This window comes from Lepidochelys olivacea (genome assembly GCF_965140295.1).
Source record: "Lepidochelys olivacea isolate rLepOli2 genome assembly, chromosome: 1".
NCBI classification, from domain to species: domain Eukaryota; kingdom Metazoa; phylum Chordata; order Testudines; family Cheloniidae; genus Lepidochelys; species Lepidochelys olivacea.
In genome coordinates, this window is record NC_140411.1 from 308,219,259 (window position 1) to 308,245,631 (window position 26,373).

General features: G+C 43.5%; 1 protein-coding gene across 2 annotated transcripts in view; it reads right to left on the reverse strand.

The window, feature by feature from the left end:
• ANKRD26 (ankyrin repeat domain containing 26) overlaps positions 1–26,373 on the reverse strand; it is a 188,923-nt gene that overhangs the window by 20,637 nt on the left and 141,913 nt on the right. For both annotated transcript variants that reach the window (XM_084616689.1, XM_084616690.1), the window contains exons 34-38: positions 25,137–25,249; positions 24,570–24,711; positions 18,045–18,335; positions 16,770–17,005; positions 10,425–10,671 (exon numbers count right to left, since the gene is read on the reverse strand). In XM_084616689.1, the coding sequence (XP_084472815.1) occupies positions 10,425–10,671; positions 16,770–17,005; positions 18,045–18,335; positions 24,570–24,711; positions 25,137–25,249 (1,029 nt within the window). The remainder of the gene's footprint in view (positions 1–10,424; positions 10,672–16,769; positions 17,006–18,044; positions 18,336–24,569; positions 24,712–25,136; positions 25,250–26,373) is intronic.

Genomic DNA, 26,373 nt, shown 5'->3' on the forward strand with positions numbered 1-26,373 from the left:
ACAGAGAGCCGATGAGCACGCTCCCCCTTGCCTGTTGATGTAGAACATTGAGGCTGTGTTGTCCGTCAGGACTTGTACCACCTTGCCCCAGAGGTGGGACAGGAAGACTGCAAGCCAGCCAGACTGCTCAGAACTCTTTGATGTTTATATGCAACCTCACCTCCTTTGGGGACCACATCCCCTGTGTCTGGCCGTTGCCGAGGTGCACACGCCAGCCAAGGTCTGAGGCATCTGACACCAACTCGATGGAGTGAAGGGGTTTGTTGAATGGAACGCCATCCAGGACTTGCCCTCAGTTGGTCCACCATTGCAGCGAGGTAAGTATTGCCTGGGGAATGGTAATGATAGTTTCTAAGGGGTGCCGGGACTGGGAATAGACTGTCCCAGCAATAGTCGCAGGGGCTGCATCCAGAGCCTGGCATAGTGGATCACGTAAGTGCAGGCTGCCATGTGACCCAGCAGGTGCATACGGACCCTGGTTGTAGTCAAAGGGAACGTGAAGACTTCCGCGCTGAGGTTTGTCAATGTGTGGAACCTTTTCAGTGGCAGGAACACCCTGGTGCAGGTCGAGTCAAGGACTGTTCCAATGAACTCTATCCTCTGCACCGGCACTAACGTTGACTTTTTGTCATTCACCAGTAGGCCCAGGGAGCAGCATGTGGCTTGAAGCACCGGGACATCCCTTTGGACTTGAGACCTGGAGCTGCCCTTGACGAGCCAGTCGTCGAGGTATGGGTAGATCTGGATACCATGTCACCTGAGGTAAGCTACTACCACCAACATGCACTTGGTAAACACTCTCGGTGCTGTCGCCAACCCAAATGGGAGAACCGCAAACTGGTAGTGGTGGGGCCCCACTGTAAACCGGAGGAAGCGTCTGTGTCCTTGAAAGATTGCTATGTGGAAGTATGCATCCTTCAAGTTGAGGGTGGCATACAAGTCTCCCGGATCCAGGGAGGGGATAATAGAAACCAGGGAAACCATGTGGAACTTTAACTTCTTTAGGTACTTGTTGAGGTCTCACAGGTCCAGGATGGGCCGTAGACTGCCCTTGGCCTTTGGGATTAAAAAGTACCAGGAACAGAACCCCTTGTTCCTGTAGTCAAGAGAAACTTCCTCCACCACTCCCAGCTGTAGCAACCCCTTTACCTCCTGTGCGAGGAGACTTCTGTGAGGGGGGTCCCTGAAGAGGGACAGGGAAGGCAGATGGGGGGGGTAGAAAGGAACTGGAGGGTATAACCCTGCTCCACCATGCTGACGACCCATCGGTCCAAGGTTATAGTGGTCCAAGAAGGTAGGAAAAGGGAAAGGCGGTTGGAGAACACTGGGATAGATGGATCTGGGGAATAGTCTGGTAGGTTGCCCTCGGGCACACCCACAAAATGACTGTTTGGCCCCTTGCTTGGCACAGGTCAAGCCTGACTGGGTAGAGGGTGGAGGCGGGTGGCTCTGATGGTGCTTGTAGCCCTTGGCTCATTTGTGAGGCTGGTCCTGCCAAGGCTGGCTCCCCTGGCCCTGAGGCTGCTGCGGTTTGAACTGCTTACGTGCCGGGGTTAGGACATAAAGACCCAGGGTTTTCAGGGTGGAGTGGGAGTCCTTGAGGCCATGGAACTTGCTGTCTGTTTGCTCTGCAAATAGGGCTCAGCCATCGAAGGGCAGTCCTTCATTGACTGCTGAGCCTCAGAGGGCAACTCAGAGAGGAGCAGCCAGGCGGCTCTGCATGGAGATAGTGGAAGCCATGGTGCAGGCAGCAGCATCAGCGGTATCCAACGCCGTCTGGAGGGCTGCCCTGGCCATGGTTGTGCCCTCATCGAGGATTGCTCGAACTCCTTCTTGGAAGCCTTGGGGAGCGACCCTTCGAACTTGGCCGTGGCTTGCCACATATTAAAGTCATATCGGCCAAGGAGGGCTTGGTGGTTGCCACTCTCAGCTGAAGGCTGGAAGATGAATAAATCTTACGCCCAAAGAGATCCAACCTCCTCTAATCTTTATTTTGGGGGTGGCCCTGGGTTGTCCTTGACTCTCTTTGTGGTTAACCACCTCTACCACGAGGGAATTGGGGGCTGAATAGGAGTAGAAGTACTTATGTCTCTTGGTTGGCACAAAGTACTTGCATTCAGCCCTCTTAGAGATAGGGGCCAGGGAAGAGGTGGTTTGCCACAGGACATTAGTGATTTTGGATACCCCTTCATGAAGGGGTATGGCCACCCTGGCAGGAACCAAGGAGCAGAGGACATCAAACAGGGAGTCCGAGGGCTCTTCCAGTTCCTCTGCCTGAAGCCCCAGGATGGACGCGATGATTTTCAAAAGTTCGTGGTGCATTTTGGTGTCATCTTGAGAAACTGGGTGAGGGGGCCCCGTGCGATGAGGACAATGCCACAGGGACCTCTACTTCCACTGGTGGTCCAGTAGCTTGCTCCCCTGGGTCCTCCTGGACCTGGGGGTCTTACCCCCCAAAGCCTCGACCAACAGAGGGGGATGAGATACTGAGGCCGCTGGCCTCTCCGAGGCTCTCAATGCCAACCGGGCAGCCTGGGAGGGTTGGGTGATAACAAGGGTTCCACAGGTACAATGGCACTGGCCACTGCACCTGGGGCCATGGGACAGGTTTCAGTGCTGATGATGTAGGCGGCACTGCAGGTATTGGGGCTAGCCCCGCGGTCAGGGAACCTCGCTTAGTGCCAGAGGTATAAATGGAGCGGTTGGTACCGGGTGACCAGGATCAGGTGGAATGGTGGCTCTTGTCTGACCGGTGCCCATCACTGTGTCCCGAAGCCAACCAGTCCGAATGAGACAGGCATCTTGGTTGGGATCTCGGGGACCGATAGCATTTGGCGGATCTGCGTTGGAGATCTGGCAATTCACGCCTCACTCTTCTCGACCAGTACTGGGACGTCAAACGGGACCGGGAGCTAATAGGGGCTGGTTGCCGGGAGGATCTTCCTGGGTAAGGTGACCTATTGCTAGGAGATGGGCGATGATGACCTGGTGATCTGCAATCTCTGATCCTCGATCGGTCACCATGATTGGTACCGGGTCCTTGGAGACAGTCGGGGCCGGTCCAGGAGTTCTTGCCACGTAGCGCGTGCCTCAGAGGGACTGTGCCAATCTACCGGCGAGGTACGCCTTGAGTCCCTCCATCGGTGACCCCTGTGCGGAGACCAAAGAGGGCTCTGCTGAGCCTCCCTCTCTAGTCCTGAGGCATGACGGCTTCTGGTGGGTGCGCAATGATGGGACGTCCCTCTCGATGGGGAACAGTGCTGCTGAAGTGGGGACACCCGCATAGGTCCCAGCATGGGTTTTCCCCGAGACCGGGGTACTGCTGGAGCCGGTGTGGGCAGCACTGGGAACATAAGGCTCTCCTGAGCTGCTTGAAGGGCTTCGGGCGTCAATGGCAGCTGAAGCTGGCTGGGGCCTGCACCGCTATCGGAGTCATAGGCGAGGGATGGGCTACACTGCTTGACTTGAGCTGGGGCCCGACTTCCTGAAGGGGGCATTGAGCTGCATGGCATGGGTCGTGGCTCACCCCCAGCCCTCTCCTTTCCCTTACGGGAGGTAGGAGATCTTCCCCTCACAGTCTTTTTCAGCTTCTTGACTGGAGCCATGGAGGGGGATCAGTGCTGGCTTGTAGACGGTGCCAGCCGAGCGCTGCGCATGGAGTCTGCGGTGCTGGTTGTGGAGTCAGACCATTGCTCCAGTGCCGGAGTAAATGCCGACTCCATTAACAGCTTTTTCAGACAGATATCATGCTCCTTCTTCGTCCTAGGTTTAAAGGACTTACAGATCTGACACTTGTCACTTATGTGCCCTTCGCCTAAGCACCTTAGGCAGCTGGTATGTGGATCGCTGGTGGCCATAGGACCTTTGCAGTGGTCACAGGGCTTAAAGCCTGGGGACCAGAGCATGCCCCATCCCCTGGCTGACTGCCGTTGGGACTAACGATGAGTTTGAGTACTACTACTAAGGGTAACTAAGAAACTACTAACTATATTACAGGTTTTCAAAGTTCGCATGAAACAATGCTAGCTGAAGCAGCTGATGTTCCAACACCATCACTGGTGGCAAGAAGGAACTAAGGGTGAGGGTAACTGGCGGTGCCCCTTATACTGCACCATGTGGGCACCAGAGCCAGTGCCCTACGGATACTGCTGAGGGAAAAAACTTCCATCATCAGTGCATGTGGCAAGCACACATACTTAATATGGAATGGACCTGAGCAAGCACTTGAAGAAGAAAGAGTAGTTACTTACCTTAATGTAACTGTGGTTTTTTGTGATGCGTTGTTTGCACAAATTCCACCTTGAACATGCATGTGCCCCATGTGCACAATATCAGATTCTTTTAAAATATTGATATCCATTGGAGCTGCTCCTGAGTCCTGGGAGCTCTCAAAACCACCATAGCCAAGGATATAAGGGATGGGACGGCCTGAACCACTTTTCAGTTTCTTCACTGATAAAGAATCCCATGTGACGGGACTTTGAATTAGCAAGGACAGAGGGCAGGCTGTGGAATCTGTGTGGACAATACATCTTGAAGAACCTCACTCACTGACTGTAAAGGTAAGTAACCTTTCTTTTTTGAGTAACTGTCCACACAGATTTCACTGTTGGTGATAAGTAGGGCTGTCAATTAATCGCAGTTAACTCATGCAATTAACTCAAAAAAATTAATTGCAATTAAAAAAATGAATCGTGATTAATCGCAGTTTTTATCACAGTGTTAAACAATAGAATGCCAATTGAAATTTATTAAATATTTGTGGATGTTCTTCTACATTTTCAAATATATTGTTTTCAATTACTACTAACACAGACCACAAAGTGTACAGCGCTCACTTTATGTTATCATTTTTGATGACAAATAGTTGCACTGTAAAAAGGATAAATAAAAGAAATAGTATTTTTTAGTTCAGCTCATACAAGTACTGTAGTGCAATCTCTATCATGAAAGTGCAACTTAGAAATGTAGATTTTTTTGCTCCATAACTGCACTCAAAAACAAAACAATGTAAAACTTTAGAGCCTACAAGTCCACTCAGTGCTACTTGTTCAGCCAATCACTAAGACAAACAAGTTTGTTTACATTTACGGGAGATAATGCTGCCCATTTCTTATTTACAATATCACGTGACAGTGAGAACAGGTGTTCATATGACACTTTTGTAGCTGCTATTGCAAGCTATTTACATGCGAGATATGCTAAACATTCGTATGCCCCTTCATGCTTCGGCCACCATTCCAAAGGACATTCTTCTATGCTGATGATGCTTGTTAAAAAAATAATGAATTAATTCATTAAATAGTGACTGAACTCCTCAGGGGGAGAACTGTATGCCTCCTGCTGTTTCACTCGCATTCTGCCATATATTTCTTGTTTTAGCAGTCTTGGATGATAACCCAGCAGATGTTGTTCGTTTTAAGAAGACTTTCACAGCAGATTTGACAAAACACAAAGAAGGTACCAATGTGAGATTTCTAAAGATAGCTACAGCACTTGACCCAAGGTTTAAGAATTTGAAGTGCCTTCCAAAATCTGAGAGGGATGAGATGTGGAGCATGCTTTTCAGAAGTCTTAAAAGAGCAACACTCTGGTGTGGAAACTATAGAACCCAAACCACCAAAAAAGAAAATTAACCTCCTGCTGGTAGCATCTGACACAGACGTTGAAAATGAACACCTTTTGTCCGCACTGCTTTGGATCATTATCGAGCAGAACCTGTCATCAGCATGGATGCATGTCCTCTAGAATGGTGGTAAAAGCATGAAGGGACATATGAATCTTTACTGCATCTGGCTCCTAAATATCTTGCGACACCGGCTACAACAGTGCCATGTGAACACCTGTTCTCATTTTCAGGTGACACTGTAAACTAGAAGCAGGAAACATTATCTCCTGCAAATGTAAACAAACTTCTTGTCTGAGCGATTGGCTGAACAAGACTGAGTGGGCTTGTAGGCTCTAAAGTTTTATATTGTTTTATTTTCGAATGCAGGTTTTTTTGGTACATAATTCTATATGTGTAAGTTCAACTTTCATGATAAAGAGATTACACTACAGTACTTGTATTAGGTGAATTGAAAAATACTATTTCTTTTGATTTTTACATGCAAATATTTGTAATAAAAATAAACATAAAGTGAGCGCTGTACACTTTGTACTCTGTGTTGTCACTGAAATCAATATACAGTATTTGAAAATGTAGAAAGCATCCAAAATATTTAAATAAATGGTATTCTATTATTGTTTAATAGCACGATAAATCATGATTAATTTATTTAATCGCTTGACAGCCCTAGTGATAAGCAAGCAGTATCCTGTGCCCAGATTATGTAAAGGAGTCATATTTAAGTACTGATTGAAGAATCTCCTGACCAAAGCTTGCATCTGATCTAGAGGCTTGAATGGTAAAAGTATCGACTGAACTCCATATAGCTCTTCTACATATCTCAGTCAATGGGTCCATTAAAAGAGGCAGTGTAGACCCAGTGGATTCGAATCAAATGAGACCAGATGTGTCTAGGGTAATATCATTCTTTAATAATACATACCAAGTATGTATATTGTTCAAAATCCATTTAGACAATCTCTGCAAGGATATCCGTTGTCCCCTCATCTGTCCTACAAAAGTACTAAGCAGTCTCAGTGAAGCTCTAATCAATCAATCAATCTAGTCCTGTCCAAATAAAAAGACTGCTCTAACTACATCCAGTGTGTAAAGGTTTGCTTCGGCAGGTGAAGAATGAGGTTTGGGGAAAAAGACTGGCAGATAAAGAGACGCATTAATGTGGAAGTCTAAGACTACCTTGGAAGGGATGTGGAAAATGGAACTTTCCAACACACTTATTTTGGTTGTGCCCACCAATCAAATGATCACAGGACTTCTGTGTGCCCCTTCTTGTCCATGCTGCACTGGGCAGATACACTGATTTCAATCACACTTCAAGTGGACAAAAGTGAAGTGTGGCAAAATCTTTAGAGAAGTTCTCACTTGCGTTATGAAATGCACCTGGAACTGCTATATGATGTCTGATCTCTGTTGCTGTTGGTATGTCTTTGCTAACCTGGAATCTAAACATTGCCCCTATGAGTTCAATGCATTGTGTTGGAGTTAGTGTGGATTTGTTTCTGTTAACCATTGAGTCCCAGAGGGCTGAAGAGAGCTAGAGTTTTTTGTATGGAGTAGATGACTTGTTGAGGGGACTGATTAATGTGGAAATCAGATGAAGCCTAAGAGTGACTAAGGTATATTTTCTGTGATACTCCCAGCACAATGTGAAAGTAGCTGTGAACAAGTCCATGGGATCCAAAGAGGGGATAACACAGGCTAAGGTGACCATCCTGAATTTGAAACACTGAGCAAAAAGACTGAGATGTTGAAGATTCAGGTGGGGTCTCCATGCCCCCTTCTTCTTTCGGATCAAGAAGTAGTGGGAGTAGAGCCCTTTTCCTTTGAATCCTTAAGGAACTTCCTCCCCTATTCCCAGTGTTAAATTTATTGTCTTAGAAGTGTCTCGTGAGAGGGATCTCTGAGGAGGAGCGGGAAGAATGGGGAGGAGATTGTAATAGCTTGAAACTGGATGGGATACCCCTTGTTCATTATCTTGAGGACTGACTGGTCTGAAGTAATCCCAGCCCAAGCTTCTCTGAAATAAAATAGGTGGTTGCCAACATGAATAGAAGGGACTCGATACACAGGTGGTCCAGCTGGGCTCTCGACATTGCTTTCAGAGATGTTTTGTGACCAACTGTCCCTGTTGCAGGGGTGCCAAGGAAGAGCTCAAGGAATGTCATTGGTGAAAACACTGCCTCTTCCTTGGTGGCTATGAAATGCGTTGTTGAGGATAGCATTGCTGCTGTATTTATACAAGGACTGCTGACAACATTGTTGTTTACCTCTAAGAGCTGGATCACATAAGCCTCAGTGACTGGAGGGTTGTTCTCTGTATCTTTAAGAAAGTGCAATGCCTCATCAGTGTCACTACTGAACAGTTAATTACCTGGGAAGGGTAGATCCTGTATGGTCACTTAGACTTCATGAGGGGCAGCAGATGTCTATAGCCAGGACAACCTTCTCATTGTCACAGCCATAGCTGTGGTTCTGATGCATTGCTTGGAGCAATGTTCTAGCAGTGAGCTGTCCATCTGTCATGGTTGACCTTAACTCTTCCTAGTATTCACAGGGGAGCTTCTATGTTAAGGTAAAGAACCTGTCCCAAAAGCGGACATCATACTTAAAAAGAAGTGCTTGATAACTGGCAACTCCTAGTTGACGATTCGCTGAGAAGTATATTTTTTTGTCTGAAAAGATCGAATTTCTTTGTCTTTTTCTGGGAATGGATTTGGGCTGTTTAGATTTCTCATGAACAGTCTAGACAATCAGGGTACTGAGGCTGGAATTCTAAAAAGTATTTGTGCCCATTAGCTAGCACAAACATCTCTTGTTTGTGCACTTGGAAGTTGTGGGGGGAATGGATGCAGGAGTGTCCCAGATGACCTTTGTTGGTTCCAAAAGCCCTAAATTAATAGGTGAAGTCATTTTGCTTAAAGATGATGGGTGGAGAAGGGCTAATATCTTATGTTGCTTTTCTTGGATTATCTCTAATAGGATATCCAATATTTCTGCTAGTCTCATCATTTTCTGAAAAACTTTTAACCACGCTGAAGAGGATGTAGGAGGAGGGTTGGTCGTTTCATCAGCAGGCGAGGAGGAAATAGCTAGAGACTGTGAGTGGTCAAAGGAGAGATCATCTCCACTGAGGTCTTCCTCTCCTTTCAGAAACTGATGATGTCTGGGAGTGGGTACTAGGACTGGCTCAATCTGCTGTGTAGGCAAGAGGTGGTCTTGGTCTGAAGACCACTGAGGAAGCTGGTTTCCCAACATAAGGGTTGATACTGCATGGAGACCAATGAAGCCAGTGTTCGTAGGAGTGTTGAGGGGGAGGATGACACATGGGATGGGAGAGTACCAGTTTAGAAGTTCCCTTATCAATTGGTTAGTCTCTAAGGTGCCACAAGTACTCCTTTTCTTTTTGCGAATACAGACTAACACAGCTGTTACTCTGAAACTTATCAATTCAGAACTTGTGGGTGCCTCTTAGGGGCGCCATCATTATGTATGCATTTCTTGGTGCTGCTGCCATTGGTATGGACCTATCCAGCGCCAGAGAGGAGTCTGCCGTCTGAGTGGTATCAGAAGCGGCAAAGTGCTTACTGTGTGAAGTGACTGTCAATGCCAACATTGGCTTTGATGTACCTGTGTGAGGCTCAGCCTCAAGGGACTGGAGTGTCAGAGCCTCAGGTGAGGACTTAAGTCTTCTGACTGGGAAGAAAGATTTGTATGTTCCTTGGTCCGAGGAGCAGTGCTCCTTATGGTCCCTTCTCCTTGGTCAATGCCAGAGGAGTTAGAAGAAATTGAGAGGTGGTTGAGGCTGCCCAGCCCATTTTAAACTCAGCTATGGTGGTTGCAAGGGCTCCCAGGCTACAGGCATGGCCCCAATAGACACTGCTATTGAAAAACAATCCAACCTTACATACATGCACACTCAAGGTAGAATTTGTGTTGACAGTAACTTGAAGAGCAATTAGTTTTACCTTTTAATTATTATTTACCATTCATATTTCAGCAGAGGAGGAAACCAGGCAATAATACAGTACATATATGGTATCATTTATCTTGCCATATTATGCTACTCTTCAACCTGAGACAGCCCAAAGAGACTAAGCTAAGGAGCTATTAAAAAGTAAATATTTACTGTGCATGGCATAAATTCCTCACCACAGGATGTATACTAAATACAGACAACCCCATTGTACAGCATTCTTTTTTAACGGGGCCCAAGTGGCCAATATTCATGTGCCAAGTCACTTGCCAAAGAGTGGAGCCCTATGACGCATGTATATAGCATAAACATTAGGAAGGTAACAGAGGAAGGCAAAAGTACCGTTAACTAATACTTGTTCTTCAGAATTTTTGTACCCCTCTTTTAAATTAAAGCTAGCAAGAATTACAACATCATGAGCTTTTTATCTTTACCCTTTCATAATACAAATGATCTTTCTATGTAAATAAATAATATGCACCTGTGTTAGGAGTTTCCTGCAACCTAAGACAAAAATTCTTAAGATTTTTTTCTTCTTCTTGTTAGATGTTAATTGCCAGATATTCTGTCTTGTGTGCATGCTTATTTGCACACAGGCCCATACTGCCCACTGTATGTAAGTACTATAGTCTCTTTTCCCTCTAAAATTATATATATATTTATTTTGATGATTAATTATTGTGGTTTTTACACTATTAGGTTACAAGCATTGGGATATATATTTTGCATTTAAAATGAACGCTCATTAATAAGACTAAGACAGACTATGCTTTAACCTAAATTATATAAAAATAATTTAGAATGATATCTGTAATTACTCACCTTAGCAAGATAAGCTTCCACTCTGTTTTTTGAAGATAATGCATTTCCAGTTGGGTTTATGAAACTTCCTCCAAGACCAAGACTTCTATTTAGTGTTAAATTATTGCCGAGATTGCCAAGTTGAGTTGTATCCAGGACTGGACTTGCAGAAAGACCTCCATTTACAATGCTGTTAGCAATTAAAGATTTGCTCCTATGGCGCTCATGAAGGAGTTTTGCATTGGCCTCTGCTATCCTTTCATTAGCTCTGTGAAAAATACAGATGTAGTTTTTACTCACACTTTCACAACTAAATGTTATCATCCAAATTTCAAGCTATTTTTATTATATTTCTATAACTGTAAATGATTAAGAATATTAGAAATGAGGAATTACTCAATTCCCTCTATCAGAGAGGTAGCCATGTTAGTCTGTATCCACAAAAATAACGAGGAGTCTGGTGGCACCTTAAAGACTAACGGATTTATTTGGGCACAAGCTTTAGTGGGTAAAAAACCCACTTCTTCAGATGCATGGAGTCCCACAAAAGCTTATGCCCAAATCAATCTGTTAGTCTTTCAGGTGCCACTGGACTCCTCGTTTTTGTCAATTCCCTCTGGAGTTTTCTGAGAACCCAATCCTGAAAGATTCTGAGTGCCTCTTGGGAACGAATGGGAGTTAGAGATGCTCAGCAGTTCTCAGAATTTGACCTCAAGACAATTTATCTTAGATAGTTATAAGTCCCGATTACTATAATCTTTAATGTATTTAAATTATCTCATAATACCCTGTGAGAACAGAAAGTAATATTATCTCCATATTACATAAGGGGGAAACTGAGGCCCAGAGAGAGTAAGCAACTTGCCCAAGATCACAGAGGAAATCTTTGGCAGAGCTGGGAACTAAAACCAGGTCTTCCAAATCCTAGACTAGTACCCTAATAACTGGACTGTCCTTCCTCTCAATGTAGTTCCAATCCTGAGAAGTACTGTTATAATGGGAGCTGAACTGACCCTAAACACACCACCAGATCAGGCTCTTTTTCTAGAGAGCCCTATTCTTATTCAAGCATGGACTGAGGCTGATAGGGTAAGGAAAAAAGAGACTACTCATCCTGGGCAGTAACTGCAGTTCTTCGAGATGTGTCCTCCTATGGGTGCTCCACTTCAGATGTGCATGCGCCCCACACATATTTAATCGGAGATTTTCATGAGCAGTCTGCATTTGGCGCATGCATGTGCTGCTGATATCCTCATGCCCTGCAGCGAGGCTATATTAGGCTGCATGAGCAAACTGCCCTCAGTTCCTTCTTCACCGCTGCATCTCAGAAGAAAACTCTGAAGCAAAGGGGAAGGAGGGGGGGTAGTGTAGCACCCAAAGAGGAACACATTTAGAAGAATTACAGCTAATGCACAGGGTGAGTAACCTCTCTTTCTTCTTTGAATAATGTCCCTATGGGTGCTTCACTTCAGGTAACTCCCGAGCAGTATCCCCATAAGGAGGAGGAAGCCCCAGAGTCAAGTCCAGCACAGAAGAAAGAACTGCATTGCCAACTGCTACATCAACTCTAGAGGCACTGACTAAGGCGTAGTGCCTGGAGAAGGTATGTACCAAAGACCATGTAGCAGCTCTGCAGATCTCAGATACTGGGGAATTTTTAGGTTGAGCTATAGATATAGATTGTGACTTCATTGAGAACCTTTAGATCTGTCTACAAACAAAATGAGCAGTCTAGGAGATTTACAAAATGATTTAATCCTATCTAGGTAGAAGGATAACACCCTCTTGACATCTTCAGCATGGAACACAGTCTCCAGATTGGAATTATGTGGTTTTGGAAAGAACACTGGCAGGTAAATGACTTGACTCACATGAAACTCAGAAGACACTTTAGGAAGAAACCTGGTGTGTGGTCATAAAGTAACTTTGTCCTTGCAGAATACTGTGAAAGGAGGGTATCATAAATATAAAGGGAAGGGTAACCACCTTTCTGTATACAGTGCTATAAAATCCCTCCTGGCCAGAGGCAAAGTCCTTTTACCTGTAAAGGGTTAAGAAGGGCAGGTAACCTGGCTGGCACCTGACCCAAAATGACCAATGAGGGGACAAGATACTTTCAAATCTGGAGGGGGGAAAAGGCTTTTGTCTGTCTGTGTGATACCTTTGCCGGGAACAGATCGAGGATGCAAGCCCTCCAACTCCTGTAAAGCTAGTAAGTATTCTAGCTAGAAAATGCGTTAGGTTTTCTTTGTTTTGGCTTGTGAAATTCGCTGTGCTGGAGGAAATGTGAGTTCCTGTTTTGTGTCTTTTTGTAACTTACGGTTTTGCCTAGAGGGATTCTCATTTGTTTTGAATCTGACTGCCTGCAAGATTATCTTCCATTCTGATCTTACAGAGTTGCTCTCTTATTTTTTTTTTGTTCTTCTAATAAAGTTCTGTTTTTTAAGAATCTGATTGGGTTTTTTGAGTCTTAAAAATCCAAGGCTGGTTTGTGCTCATCTTGTTTATTCTCAAGCCTCCCCAGGAAAGGGGATGTAAGGGCGTGGGGGGATATTTTGGGGAAACAGGAACTCCAAGTGGTGGTCCTTTCCCTGACTGTTTGATAAATCACTTGATGGTGGCAGCATTCTCCCTAATCCAAGAGCAAAAACTTTGTGCCTTGGGGAAGTTTTAACCTAAGCTGGTAGAAATAAGCGTAGGGGGTCTTTCATGCGGGTCCCCACATCTGTACCCTAGAGTTCAAAGTGGGGAGGGAACTCTGACAGAGGGTCTACCATGAAGGCCCCATCTCCCCAACTCTGTGCGCTGAGGTAATAGCCACTAAGAAGGCTGTTTTCATAGACAAATTCAGTAAGGAGCGTGTCACCATCGGTTCAAAAGGAGATTTCATGAGTCTTTTAAGAGACAAATTAAGGTCCCAAACTGGGATGGGGATTACCCAGACCTTTCATGAATGTTATGGTTGTAGAGTGAGCAAACAGTGAGAACCTGCAATAATGGTATGAAAAGCTGTTAAGGCACCCAATTGAATCTTGAGAGAACTAAGTAATAGACCCCTTTGCTTTAGTTGTAGCAGGTATACCAGAACAAGAGGAAGCAAAGCAGATTTGGGGACAGGATTCTGGAATTCAAACCAGTGACTAAATCTTCTCCACTTTTTGAAGGTATTTCTGGTAGAATCTTTCCTATTTTATCTATTGTACTTCTGCAAAGCAGACCAACTCTAACCCCACGAACCATCAAGTAGCCACACCTTCAGGCGGAGAATGCTCAGATTATGATGCAGCAGTTGACTGGCACCCTGGGAGAGGAATGATTAGAAGATTTATCACTGGACAAAGAACTAGGCAAAACAGGTAGGAAATCAGGCCTGCCTTGATTGTGTTGGGGCTATTAGGACAACTCTGCTCTTATCCTGTCTGATTTTGTTCACCACTTTGAGAATCAGAGGTGTTGGGGGAAACGCATAAAACAGTTTCTTCGTTCAAGTGAGGGGGAAGGTGTCCCCTAATAAATTATGAACTAAGCCCCTCCTTGAATAGAATAGATAGCATTTTTTGTTTATAGCTGTGGCAAAGAGGACCACTTCTGGAAATCCCGGAGTCTGAAATATGCCGACAAGAACCTGGGAATCCAACCCCGATTTGTAGTCTTGGGAAAAACACTTGCTGAGAGTGTCAGCTGTGACATTCATTATTGAAATTATTATGCAATGTTTTATATAGCAGTTCCATAACCTTATTGCTTCAGCGCAGAGGGAAGGGGATCTCACTCCTTCTTGCCGACTGCAGGCATATATAACATGCAGGCCACATTGCCTATCATAACTTGGATATACCTGTGTCCGATGAGAGGGAGAAAATGAACGCAGGCATTTCTGACCGCTCTGAGCTCCAACAGGTTGATGGAGGGGTGGATTCTTAGGGTGACCATCTGCACTGTAACATTAGAGCACTGAGGTGTGCCCTCCTCCAGCCTAACAGAGATGCAACTGGGGTTATGGTTACCATTGGCATTGGTTGAAGGAAGGGAATCCATACCCCTACATTGTGATGAACATTCCACCAGTCTAGGGAGTACCTGACTTGTTGAGAAACTGACACCTGTTTGTCTAGGCTGTATCTGTTTGGTAAGTAAACTGGTCTGAGCCACCACTGGAAACAGCAAAGGCACAATCTTGCATGTTCTGTCACAAAAGTGCAAGCTACCATGTGACCTAGAAGTTGAAGACTGTTTCTAACAGAAGTCTGGGGTTTCCTTTGAATATGTCTGACAAGGTTTGATAGTGTTGTGGATCTGTCCAAGGGAAGGAAGGCCCTGGATGCCAAGGAATACAGGGATACCCCTATAAATTTTATGTTCTGAACAGGAGTCAGTGTGGACTGTCCCACTTTCAATTGAAAACCCAAGTCCAAGAACAAAAAGTGCTTTCTGTTTGGCAGACAACATGTCTTGGTATGACTGAACCTTGAGCAATCAAACGTCAAGGTATGGGAATATTGTAATTGCCTGATGATACAGGTAGGCAGCCACCACTGACAGAACCTTTGACAACAATCTTGGAACCTATCAGGGCTCTGGAGAACTGCTGCCAAAAGGTGCCCAGGAATCCTAATATGGCCATTGAAGACCATAAGGGGGAGGTGGGTGGTATCCAGGGTTGCTCTCATCAGGAGTCATGAGGTCCCCGGACATCATCTGTCTCTTTGAGAAAGGGAGTTTATATATGGATATGTAGGAGAGACCTAAACAGAGATCCATGATACTGAAGAGAGGTCTCCATCATCATTATCTTCCTCCTCTAATGGGGGAGCTCTGACCAAAAAGGGAAGTGACTGTACTGGGGATATATAAGGGTCTGGAGATTGAGAGGTTCTCGGTACCTAGAGATGCTTGGTACTTGCCAGCAGTGGAGACTCTGGTTCAGCAGTCACTGATAAGTCCTTTGGATACCTAATATCTTGCAGTACTGAGTGGAGCTGCGGCACTGAGTGCTGTTGCAGTGCCGACAGACTGGAATGCTTGTCCCTGCAGAATGGTGCTGATGGTTTTGAGTGATTCATAGGCAGCGCTGATGTAGATGGAGGCTTAGTTTTACATGATATTGAAAAGCTTGACATAGGTACCAGGAGAGGGGTTAGGTCTGATGGTACCTATATTCTTCTGTGTTTTCTCTGATCATCTCCACTAGATGGTATTGGAGCCTTCTCAGAGCCAGGTTTACTCTTCAAGCTGCTGGATTTTCCTGACTCACTGGTACTGGAGGAGCCCTTCACTTTTATGGTACCAAGCCTTGAGGATGAAGTCTTTGAGGCTACTGGCCTGGTCTAAGAGCGAGGGTTTTTGAGATGGATCTCTTCAGAGGGGAATTAGAGCTTCTCTTTTTAGCATCTTTAGAGGAGGTCTCTGAGGCTTTCCCCTTTGCAGGAGAGTGTTGCACCAAAGTCAAAGGGGCACTAGAGGGACTGATGTATGGGGTGCGGGGGTTCTCCTGACTTGGCTCCGAAGTGGGAAGAAGGGAGCACTCCTTCATTAACAGTCACAGCTTGAGTTCCCGGTTCTTCTGTGCCCTGGATTTGAGGGCTAACCGGAAGTTACACTTCTGTGGACCATGCAACTCTCCCCGGCAGTGAACCCACTTAGACTATCCATTGCTGATCAGGATAGCTTCTCTCCATGTGAGGCAACATTTGAACCCCGGTGAACCGGGCAGGCCCCTCAAAGAAAGGATTTTCCCAGAAGCAATAAAATAATCTTTCAATAACCAGTAACTAACTACTGTACTACTACTACAAATTAACTAAACTAAATAAACTCAGTAGAATGAACTCAGCAAGAACCCGAGGCAGGCACAATGTAGACATGCTAAGCTCCATCTCAGGCTGAGGCAGTTGCCTGTGCAGCCTCATATAGCCTCAGTGGAGAGCACGAGGATATCAGCAGTGCATGTACTGGCCAAATGGACATTGCTGATGAAAATCTTTGATCAAAGACATATGGAATGTAAGTGCACCTGAAGTGAAGCACCCACAGAACACTACTCAAAGAACTGCAATTTCTCTTGCCTACTGTAAGTACAGATTATTACAGACCAGCCAGAAGACATGCCTGTTAAAAATCAAAATAACTTTATAATATACTCTATAAAAACGAATGATATTTCTGCTACTTATAAAATATTGACAGGAATTCATGTTTCTCAGCCTTCCAGTTATTTGTGAAAGTCTACTGCATCCACAGATAACTGCTCTTGGATTGATGCATATTATGGTGAGCAGGTCCAGGAGTGAGGCATTTTAAGACGAAAGTTAATGAAGGGAAAAATACTATTTTACTGTTTGTTTTAAAATAAAGATTTTGACTTACCTATCCAGTTTACTTGCTAGCGATTTTCTAATTTTTAACTCTTCCAAATAAAGTTCTTTGTATCTTTCCAGTTCTGTCTGCGTAGACTGTTTTTGAAAGACACTGTCTTCTTGTGTGTTTTTTATTCTAGCCAGTTCAGATTCTAGATCTCTAATTCTGTGCTCCAACTGGTTTCTCAGTGAAGTATTATTAGTAGTTCTTATTTGTTCTAATGTCTCTTGGGAGGCTGCCTGCGTCTAAAGCAAATAATACAACTTTAATAAATTGGAAGAAAGAGGATTTTTTTCCCAACAGTTACTCATATTCAATATAAGTACACTCTTATTCTGATAGGGAACTACTCTTCCTTAGTGCCATCAACGATACAGGGAGACATTTGAAGTCACTACGCAATAGAAAGATTTCAGCTTAGAAAGAAACTGTCCCTTATTAAGGATCTATTACATTAAAGTTAGCACTACACAACTTTCAGCCTTATCGGACAATAGTCTAATTGAAACTGATCCCCTTGCTGGAGCCAGAATCCCATGTGATCTATACACACGTAAATAATACTTCCAGCATTGAAATAATAAATGTGGAGTCAAAAAGAGGAGGTTATTTTGTAACTTTTGTTCTCTCAACATACTGTGTTCAGAACCACACTGTAGCAGTTAACATGCCTGGTCACTGACCATGGAACCATCAGTAAAAACTCGAGGGGGTGAGGGGAAGGGAAGGGGTGGCGTAGGTGAGGTGGTAGACACACATCTTTTGAGCCCAAATAGTCTACTGGCCGAGGATATAAATAATCCATCCCCTTAGTCTTCCCTCAGTTCATCTTTATCTACAGAAGCTCATGAACTGAATTCCAAAGAAGAGGGGAGGAGGGAAAATCAGTGTAGCTCTGCAAAAGAAATACAAAGAACAAAAGCTACTTTGGTCAGTGTGATAGGATACAATCCCTCTAAGAGTAAGCAAGTTGAGCATCCCCTCCAGGGTAAAAAATGAGTCATGAGGGAAAATCAGTCTGGGGCAGTCTTTGGGATAGAATGACCTGCAGGTGCTACTGTAAGGGATTGTACTCAATTTTACTTTTCTTTGTATTTTTTTCTTCCTTCTACTGTATCTCTAGTTCCCTAACTACCAAACTGGAAACATATGGAAATACTATACATTTAGCTTTTATGAAGAAGAAAAAGCACCTAAAATATAAATTTCAACATGGAAATGAATATGGAATATAAAGCTTAAAGTACCAATTTACAGCATACAGTAAGTAGCAAATAAATTAACCTGCAAAAATAGATTGACTTCTTCTAGTTTTTGTCTTATTTCTTGTCTAGCTCGTTCTTCAATCTCTCTTTTATACTGTTCTAGTTGACTGTGGTCCATCATATTAGTCTCTACTTGATGTTTGAGAGTAGCTACTTCTCCTTCCAGCTGCCATTTGCTCTTCTCCAGCTTTTCATGATTCTTATGCAGTATCTTCATAGAAGACAACTGTTCTCGTAGATCACGATTTGTAGATTCTAACTGTGTAGATTTTTTTGACTCTATATCCAGCTTTTTGGAAAGTTCATCTATCTGTACACATTGAAAAAGTTTAAACTCAGTTATCAAACAGGGAGTTCAAAATTTCTCTAAATTCAATGAAAGTCAGTGAAAAAAAATCACAATAATTTTACAAGTTCATAATTTTGCATTTAAAATTATAAATCATTCTAAACTTACTAAAAGCAGTTTTAAATTATTTTTAAATTATTTTTCATAGAACAGCTTAATTATAATTATTATTATAATTATTATAATTAAATTTTTAAATTATCTTTTAAATTATTTTTCATAGAACAGCTTAAGTTCTCTTCTTTATCAGCCTATATACAGTAGTTTCCAGAAATACTTTAAAAAATAAAATCATTTAGGCCCCAAACCTACAAGCATTTTACCCATGTATTTGGCTTTAAATGCGTAAGTAGTCCCAATGAAGTCACGGGACTATTCATATGCTCTAAAGTAAACAGGAGCATAAGAGAGGGGGCCTTGTTATGTATCAAAAATGCTATGCAACCCTTTAAAACTTGCAAAATTGGATTGTAGGAAACCTTTTATGTTAGCAGAGAAATAAAATATATTTGTGGTAAATCAAAAGGTAGTTTGCTTATAAGAATTTAAAAGACAATGTGAGATCTTTCAGTAGGATCTGAAACCTGAATAAAACTCACTGGAAAAAAAACTGTTAATCGTTTCTGTCATTACTGCATATTTTATGGTTTCCTTGTCCTTTTTAACATAAAAAAGGAAAATAGGAAAATAAATAAAATAAATACTGTGTAAAAATATGTAGACAGTATCAAACAGACCTTCTTATTCCAACTGTACTGATATGTATAAACATAACTGCAAGGAAGGGAATATATACAAATCCTCTTCCTTGATGTTCAAATATAATTTTTACATTTTAACTGCAACAAAGTCATACAAATACTATTAATTTTATTTATAAAAATGCTCTGATGTGAAGGCACTCAAAGCACTAAACACATAATTAAAAAAGTTACTTAATTTCTAAAATATAGTGCACTAGCAACAAAGTTACACTCATAAAATGAAGGGAACAGACTGCAGTAAGTTAGGCCCTACCTAGGAACGGTGGAAACGTTTCTAAATATAAGCCAGATAAGGATAATAAAAGCTACTTCTAGGACACATTTTCAGGTTTTTAACAATAGGGCAGGATGGGCTGAGACAGCTGACAAGGGGAAAAAAGTTCCACTCCCTACAGACCTACCTCATTGCCTGCTTACCTAAAATATGATGGTGGAATCCCTAAAAGGCAGGTGACATCAGAGCCTTAACATATAATAAGACTCAAGAAGATGGTCTGGAACAAAACCAAGTATATTCAATGGCAAAAACCTACGTTAATGCAGATTTAAGGTTGCTTGGGGTGTGTGGTCCCCATGCAGAACGTTGAGTTGAGCAAATCTCAAAACCTCTGAAAACCAGGAAATGCAGTTAAGGTTGTCCATGCAACCTTAACTCTGCTTTCTTTCAGCAATGCCCCAATACACCCTGTTAACACACATACCTTTACTCTGCCACTCCCCAGGTGCTGAAATGTACAACTCTTCACCTCCCTTTACAAGACATTCACTCTCACCCACAGAATTCCATCCAATACTATGGGTGGGGAGGAAGGTTGCCCACATCACCTCTGCTCTGTTCCCCTGGAGATGGCAGCAACCAATGGGAACTATTTGCATGCAGACAGTGTTAGGCATATCTACACTAAATGGTGGAAGGCATAGGGCATTTTTTACAAAGACCATTGTCAGTGGTGAGGGGCAATATGAGAGGATTCTAATGCTTTAATTAAGTTTAAGTGAAAGTGATGGCTGAGATGATATCGTGTTGTGACAGATTTCTGTTACCAATCTGCCTGAGGCATCAGGTGATCAGGCTGAGGCCACAGGATTGTTTGGGGAGGAGATTACAGAACACACCAAGTAACTGAGTTTTTAAAGCTTTATTGATAAAATAATAAAATAACAGCAGAGAGTGCTGGAGGGGGGTGGGGGGGTTTCCCACATCACTTGGAGAAAGTAAGAAAGCATTAGTGCCCCAAGCCCTAACCCACTTTCATACTCACACCCGCACTACCCGAGGCTGGCCAAGCCTGGGTGTAACATAAGAAGAAGAGGGGGAGGGGTGGATGGCAGTTCTTGTCCCGTGCACGGGTTGTCCAGGGTCCGCTGTTGATCTCCGATTTGCCTCAGCTCCTGGGCAGGTTTTTAAGTCCTGGGGTCTCTTGGGGGCATCTCCTTCAGAGACCTTTGTTCCCCATGCTCTGTGTACCAGTCTAAACTGGCCTTCCGTGGTTTCTTCAGCTTTCCCAAAACACACCGGTTTCAGGGCCTTGAGACAGTTATGTTTTTTCCTTGTTGGCCTTTGCTGTCTTGGTCTTTTTTGCAGCCCCTGCATTTCGTTCAACAACTCTTCTTTCTTACGGCTGGTCGGGGAAGTGGGGGGTGGACTTCCCCCCCTTCTGTCTTGGCAGGTAGCAGAGTGAGTGTGGGTAGTGGCCTTGGGCTGGTGTCAGCTCCTTATTTTCGGGTTTAGCTGGAACATCAAGTTAACCCGTTTCCCACCCCCCCGCCTTCTGTCTTTTCGCCGCCTGTAAAGAAACCTTTTGTTCCGCATTTATACCTTTAACCCTTCCCAACATTCTTTCCAATACATACAAAAATATTCGCAACATATGAGGCTGGTATTTACACAGGGGACCCCGGGGGGGGGAGGGGGCAAGGGGGGCAGCCATCTTGTGACAGTGTGAGTAAATGCAAGGGAGTTGTAAAAGGCTGTGAAATAGGCTATGTCTACACTATGGATCTTACAGCTGTACTGGTGCAGCTGCGCTGCTGTAAGGTCTCCTGTGTAGCGGCTCTTTGCTGATGGGAGAGAGCTCTCCCGCCGGCATAATTAAACCACCCCCAACGAGCTGTAGTACCTGTCAGCAGAAGAGAGACATACCACAGTCCACACTGGCGTTTTTGTCGGTGAAACTTATGTCAGTCTGGGTTGTGTTTTTTTTCACACCCCTGACTGACAAAAGGGCTAGTGAGGACAAAACCATAGTTCTTATATTGCACAGTGGTATTCTTTATGGGGAGTTGGCTAAGTGTGTGAGCATATGCCAGGATCCAGGACCTCCTCAATCTTATAGTGCCAAGGGCCAGAGTGAGTATACGCATATTGAAGCATTGCTCAAAGAGTGTAGAGGGAAGGTGGCGTGGGCAACCTTTTTCTTTCCTCCTTTTTGTTTTTCAGTAGTGTTCGATGAAAATCATGTGGGTGAGAGTGAAGGGGTTGTAAAAGAAGCGAACAGCTTGTACATTTCAGCAACTACTGGGTTGGAAGAGTAAAGGTATGTGTGTTTATGGGACATATTGGGCATTGCTGAATGAGGGAACAGAAATATTGCATTGGCTTAACTGTGCATTTCCTGGTTTTCAGAAGTTTGAGTTTTGCTCAACTCAACATTCTGCAAGGGGACAACATATCACCAAGCAAAGCTTAACTCCATTAACAGTTTTTTGCCAATTGATTTCCCAGGTTTTTTAACAGGAAAAGATACATTGTTGATAGGAGTTAATAGTCATGTAGACAGTTGTTCATATCCCGTCCTGCAGTTTGCATACTCAGTCAAATCAGCAATCCCTATACTGTGGTGTACTCCATACTGTGTCACAAACTTCCCCAACCTTGTGGATGAGGAATCACCCAGAATCGACATATTGGCACCCTGGCAGAACACATATTGCTCTTCCCTTAGCAGTCAAGTCACCTGTGCTGTCAATTCTGTACTTCTGCACTATGTGTTTTAGGAAACACCACATTAATCTACTCCAAGATCAGGAAATAGCCCTTTGCCCTAACCTCCCCAGAGGCTAGTAAAATGAAAAAAAATCTGTAAACAACCAATGCAAGGCTCGCCTACGGTGGCGTAGCCAGGTGGAAAAAACAGGGGGAGCGGAGATAAAAAAAGGCGCCAACCCCTGGTACTGACCTGGCAGTGCTCCAGGTCTTCAGCAGCACTTCAGCGTCGGGTCTTTCACTCACTCCAGTCTTCGGCACTGGAGGACCCCCCCCACCCCCTAGCCACTGCAATGCCGCCGAAGACTGGAGCGAGTGAAGGACCTGACGCCGAAGTGCTGCTGAAGACCCGGAGCACCGCCGGGTCAATACCAGGGGGTGGCACCTTTTTTTAATCTCCGCTCCCCCTGACCCGCCACTGAAGACCCAGAGCGCCGCCAGGTGAGTAAAAATTTTAAAGGCACCAAGTAATTAAAAAGGCGCCACTTCTACTCAGTGGAGGAGCAGCTGCTGCCCCGCTCCCCCACTAGCTACGCTACTGCCCACCCCTTCTGCAACTGCAACCCCTCTCCTTGTCTGTCCTTCTTGCCAACCCACAAGTCCTCTGTCATCAGCTCCTCCCAACCCAAAATAAACATTTTGCTTAAATCAGCTACTGACTATTCTGCTGTTGTCATAAATATAAAGGGAAGGGGTTAAGAAGCTCTGATACAGTACTATAAAATCCTCTTACTTGTAAGGGGTTAAGAAACTCCAGTAACCTGGCTGGCACCTGACCAAAAGAACCAATAAGGGGACAAGATACTTTCAAATCTGAGGCGGGGGAAAAGGCTTTGTCTGTCTGACTGTGTGTTGCCTCTGCTGGGGACAGATCAAGAAAGCAAGCAATCCAACTCCTATAGAGTTAGTATGTAATCTAGCTAGAAAATGTGTTAGATTTTCTTTTGTTTTTGGCTTGTGAAATTTGCTGTGCTAGAGGAAATGTGTATTCCTTAAGTTACAGAAAGAAGAAAAAAAAACAGGTTTTGCCTCGAGGAATTCTCTGTGTTTTGAATCTGACTGCTTGTGAGATTATCTTCCATTCTAATCTTACAGAGTTGTTCTTTTATCTTTGTTTTGTTATTCTAAGAAAGTTATGTTTTTTAAGAATCTGATCGGGTTTTTAGGATCCTAAAAACCCAAGGCTGGTCTGTGCTCATCTTGTTTATTCTCAAGCCTCCCCAGGAAAGGGGGTGTAAGGCTTGGGAGGATATTGGTCCTTTCCCTAATTCTTTGTTAAATCACTTGGTGGTGGCAGCGTACCCTCCAAGCACAAAGAGTTTGTGCCTTGGGGAAGTTTTACCCGAAGCTGGTAGAAATAAGCTTAGGGGGTCTTTCATGCGGGTCCCCACATCTGTACCCTAGAGTTCAGAGAGGAGAGGGAACCTTGACAGCTGTGTTCACAATAAACCTCCCCATAAAATACGAGCACACGATATTATAACAGACAACTTGCAGCAAGCAGCGTGAGTTATTAGATCTTTATTGCACAGGTGTACAAAGATTAGAACTAGAAACATCAGTGGAGGGCTGTTCACTGGTGTAATGATATTGGCACATTCCCTCAAACTACCCAGGTAAGCATAAAGTGCTTGCATTGAAACCCTTTCACGGTTTCTTCTTTACTGGGGCCTGTACATTGTAATCCTTCCAGACTGCACAAGTACGCAATTGAAGAAAAACAAACACTTTCTTAAATTCCCCAAAGATCTAGTGGATGCCGTCCATTACCGTGGGTAATAACGATCAATTAAGAACATTTTGAGCTGCATCCCAGCAACAGTTTTATCTCTGGCTCTGCGCAAAAAAGCCTACCTAGTAACTTTTTGAAAAACTGCTATCTTTTTCAGAACTTATATCTCTGGAACTACTGTCTCAAATGATCCCGAATGTGGTCACTAGCCCTACAACGTATTCCTGCAAAGCAATGCGAATTTCAAGAAAATCAGTGCAAGCATGCAAATTTTAGAGCACTGTGAAGCGCAGTTCATTAAGCAGGAAGGATAGAGGGACGATGGAGGGAAAAGGCTTCTCTACGCATCCTCCTTCAGCACAGGAGTCTCTGAAAGGTCTGAAGTGGCCCTCTCATTTCAATGTGTTCTTTTGAGCAGAATGAGAACATCTGATGACTACAACCTGAATCAATACTCTGAGATGTGTGAAGTAGTCCATTTATCTTAGTGGGTGTTCCCATCCTTCTCCTGCGTGCTTTTTAGAGCCTGTGAGATGCATCAGGATCTCATGAGGCTCTTTGGGTGGGGAGCTGAGAATGGTTATTTCTTTACAATCTTTAACCAGAATAAAAACAACAAAAATCCCACTCAAAATGTAGCCACCACATTTATAGCAATTCTGAGAGGAATATATGAAGAATGAATTATGTGAGTTTCAAATATTAGAACCTACCTTTGTCCTTAATCTGCTAACTTCATTGTCCATTTCAGAATATCTGTTCTTCAGTTCTCCCTGGAAACTAAACTGGGACACACTCTCTCCATTCTCATATTCCTTTAGTTTCTTCTTAGCTGTTTTTAGAAGTTTCTTCATTCTGCATAGTAAGTACAGTAGAAAGACAAACAGACTTGTTTATGTATTTTTAGAAACCATAGCCAAGCCCCTCAAACCCATTTTAAGTATATTTGATAGACAAATCTGAGGAATCATCCCGTCAGTCTCAGAAATCATTTTTAGGGCAAACTTCTGGCTGCCCCATGAGGATGTAGGTGTAGGTCCTTTTTTCTCCTTCCCTGCCTGAAGAGTTGCATGGCAGCCTGGCTTAACATACCTGCTCACTGCACTTTGCAACAGGTGCTCAATTACAAAAGTGAACAACATTAAAAGTTCAGCATTATACAAGCAATTTGTGAGGTCAGTTGTGCAATCATTTTTCAGTTAAAGTTTAATTTTGTAAACAGAACAAAGTCACGTTTTAGTTTACTTGATATTTTCTTGAAAGTGCTGAGAAAACTGTACCCATTACATTCTTTTTGTAATTCACTGTTTCTCTTCATTTCTTGATCCAGCCGGGCTTCCACTGATCGTTTTAACTCTACTAGCTTCTTCACTTTTTTCCTTTCACTCTCGAACTTTCAAAATGAAAAAAAACAAACAAACATATACACATTACTACATATAGTATTAATGGAAGTTTTCACTTGCTATATATGATACATACAGGAAGCAGACCTTCACATTCTTTACAGAGAAGCTGGAATACATCTTTGTTTTAAAATTTTGATCTTTTAACATAAAACTCTATTAAACATACATTCGTGGCCAATTAAGAAGCAGATACAACTGATGCTAAGTCTTGTTAACCTTATTAATTCACTGTTCATTACTATTAAATATTATTTATTTCAGTGTTGCTCACATCGTGATAGGTGCTGTCCATGTACATATTAAGACACATTTTTGCATCGCCAATTATCTCATATTAAAACTCTGGGGTTTTCATTAGCTGCTATTCTTCCAGATGTAGAAAGTATATTTCATCTCATCTCAAATTTAGATTTTGTCTTGCATCCCTTCAATATGGGCTGAAATGAATAGGCTACTTTCTTCTCTGTTCTCACTTAGGACATGGGATCAAATTGTCACAGTGGAATTTTGGCACCTCCTGCTGTAGCAAGAGATCAAGACTATCAGCTCCAAATCTTGATTATAGAGTGGGCTTTCCAGAGTAGGGAAGATCTTCACAGAAATCCGTATTTCAGGAAATACACGGGGAAAAGTTGCCATTTTATGTTTAACTTCACCACATCAGAGACTAATGGATTTCATCTAACAGTAACCCAGTAGACTCAGAGAAGGCACTATCATGTGACAGAAATACGTATTTTCTGGGATTACCACACTGAAATCTTCAAAATGTAGCACAAGGAGTCCCTTCCATCAAAATGGTGATGCCTAGTGGACAAGTGTGGACTGAGCACTATGTTGCTTTCTGGAAGATCTCTAGCACCAAAGTAGACTCCTGTTTGGATCAAGAAGCTACTATGAGTCTCACTAAACATCCTTTGCCCCTCCAAGGGGCAAAAGACTTAAGCAAATAAGGTTTCTCAATGTAAGTTTACAGTCACTTAGCTAGAGTGGAACAAGAAATTGGCTGCCCTCTCCAGGAATTTACCCCATACTTGTGGGCTCAGTTTAGCATTTGTTACGTTAATCTCACTCATGGTTGAGATTTTCAGGGTCCTGCTGGGATACA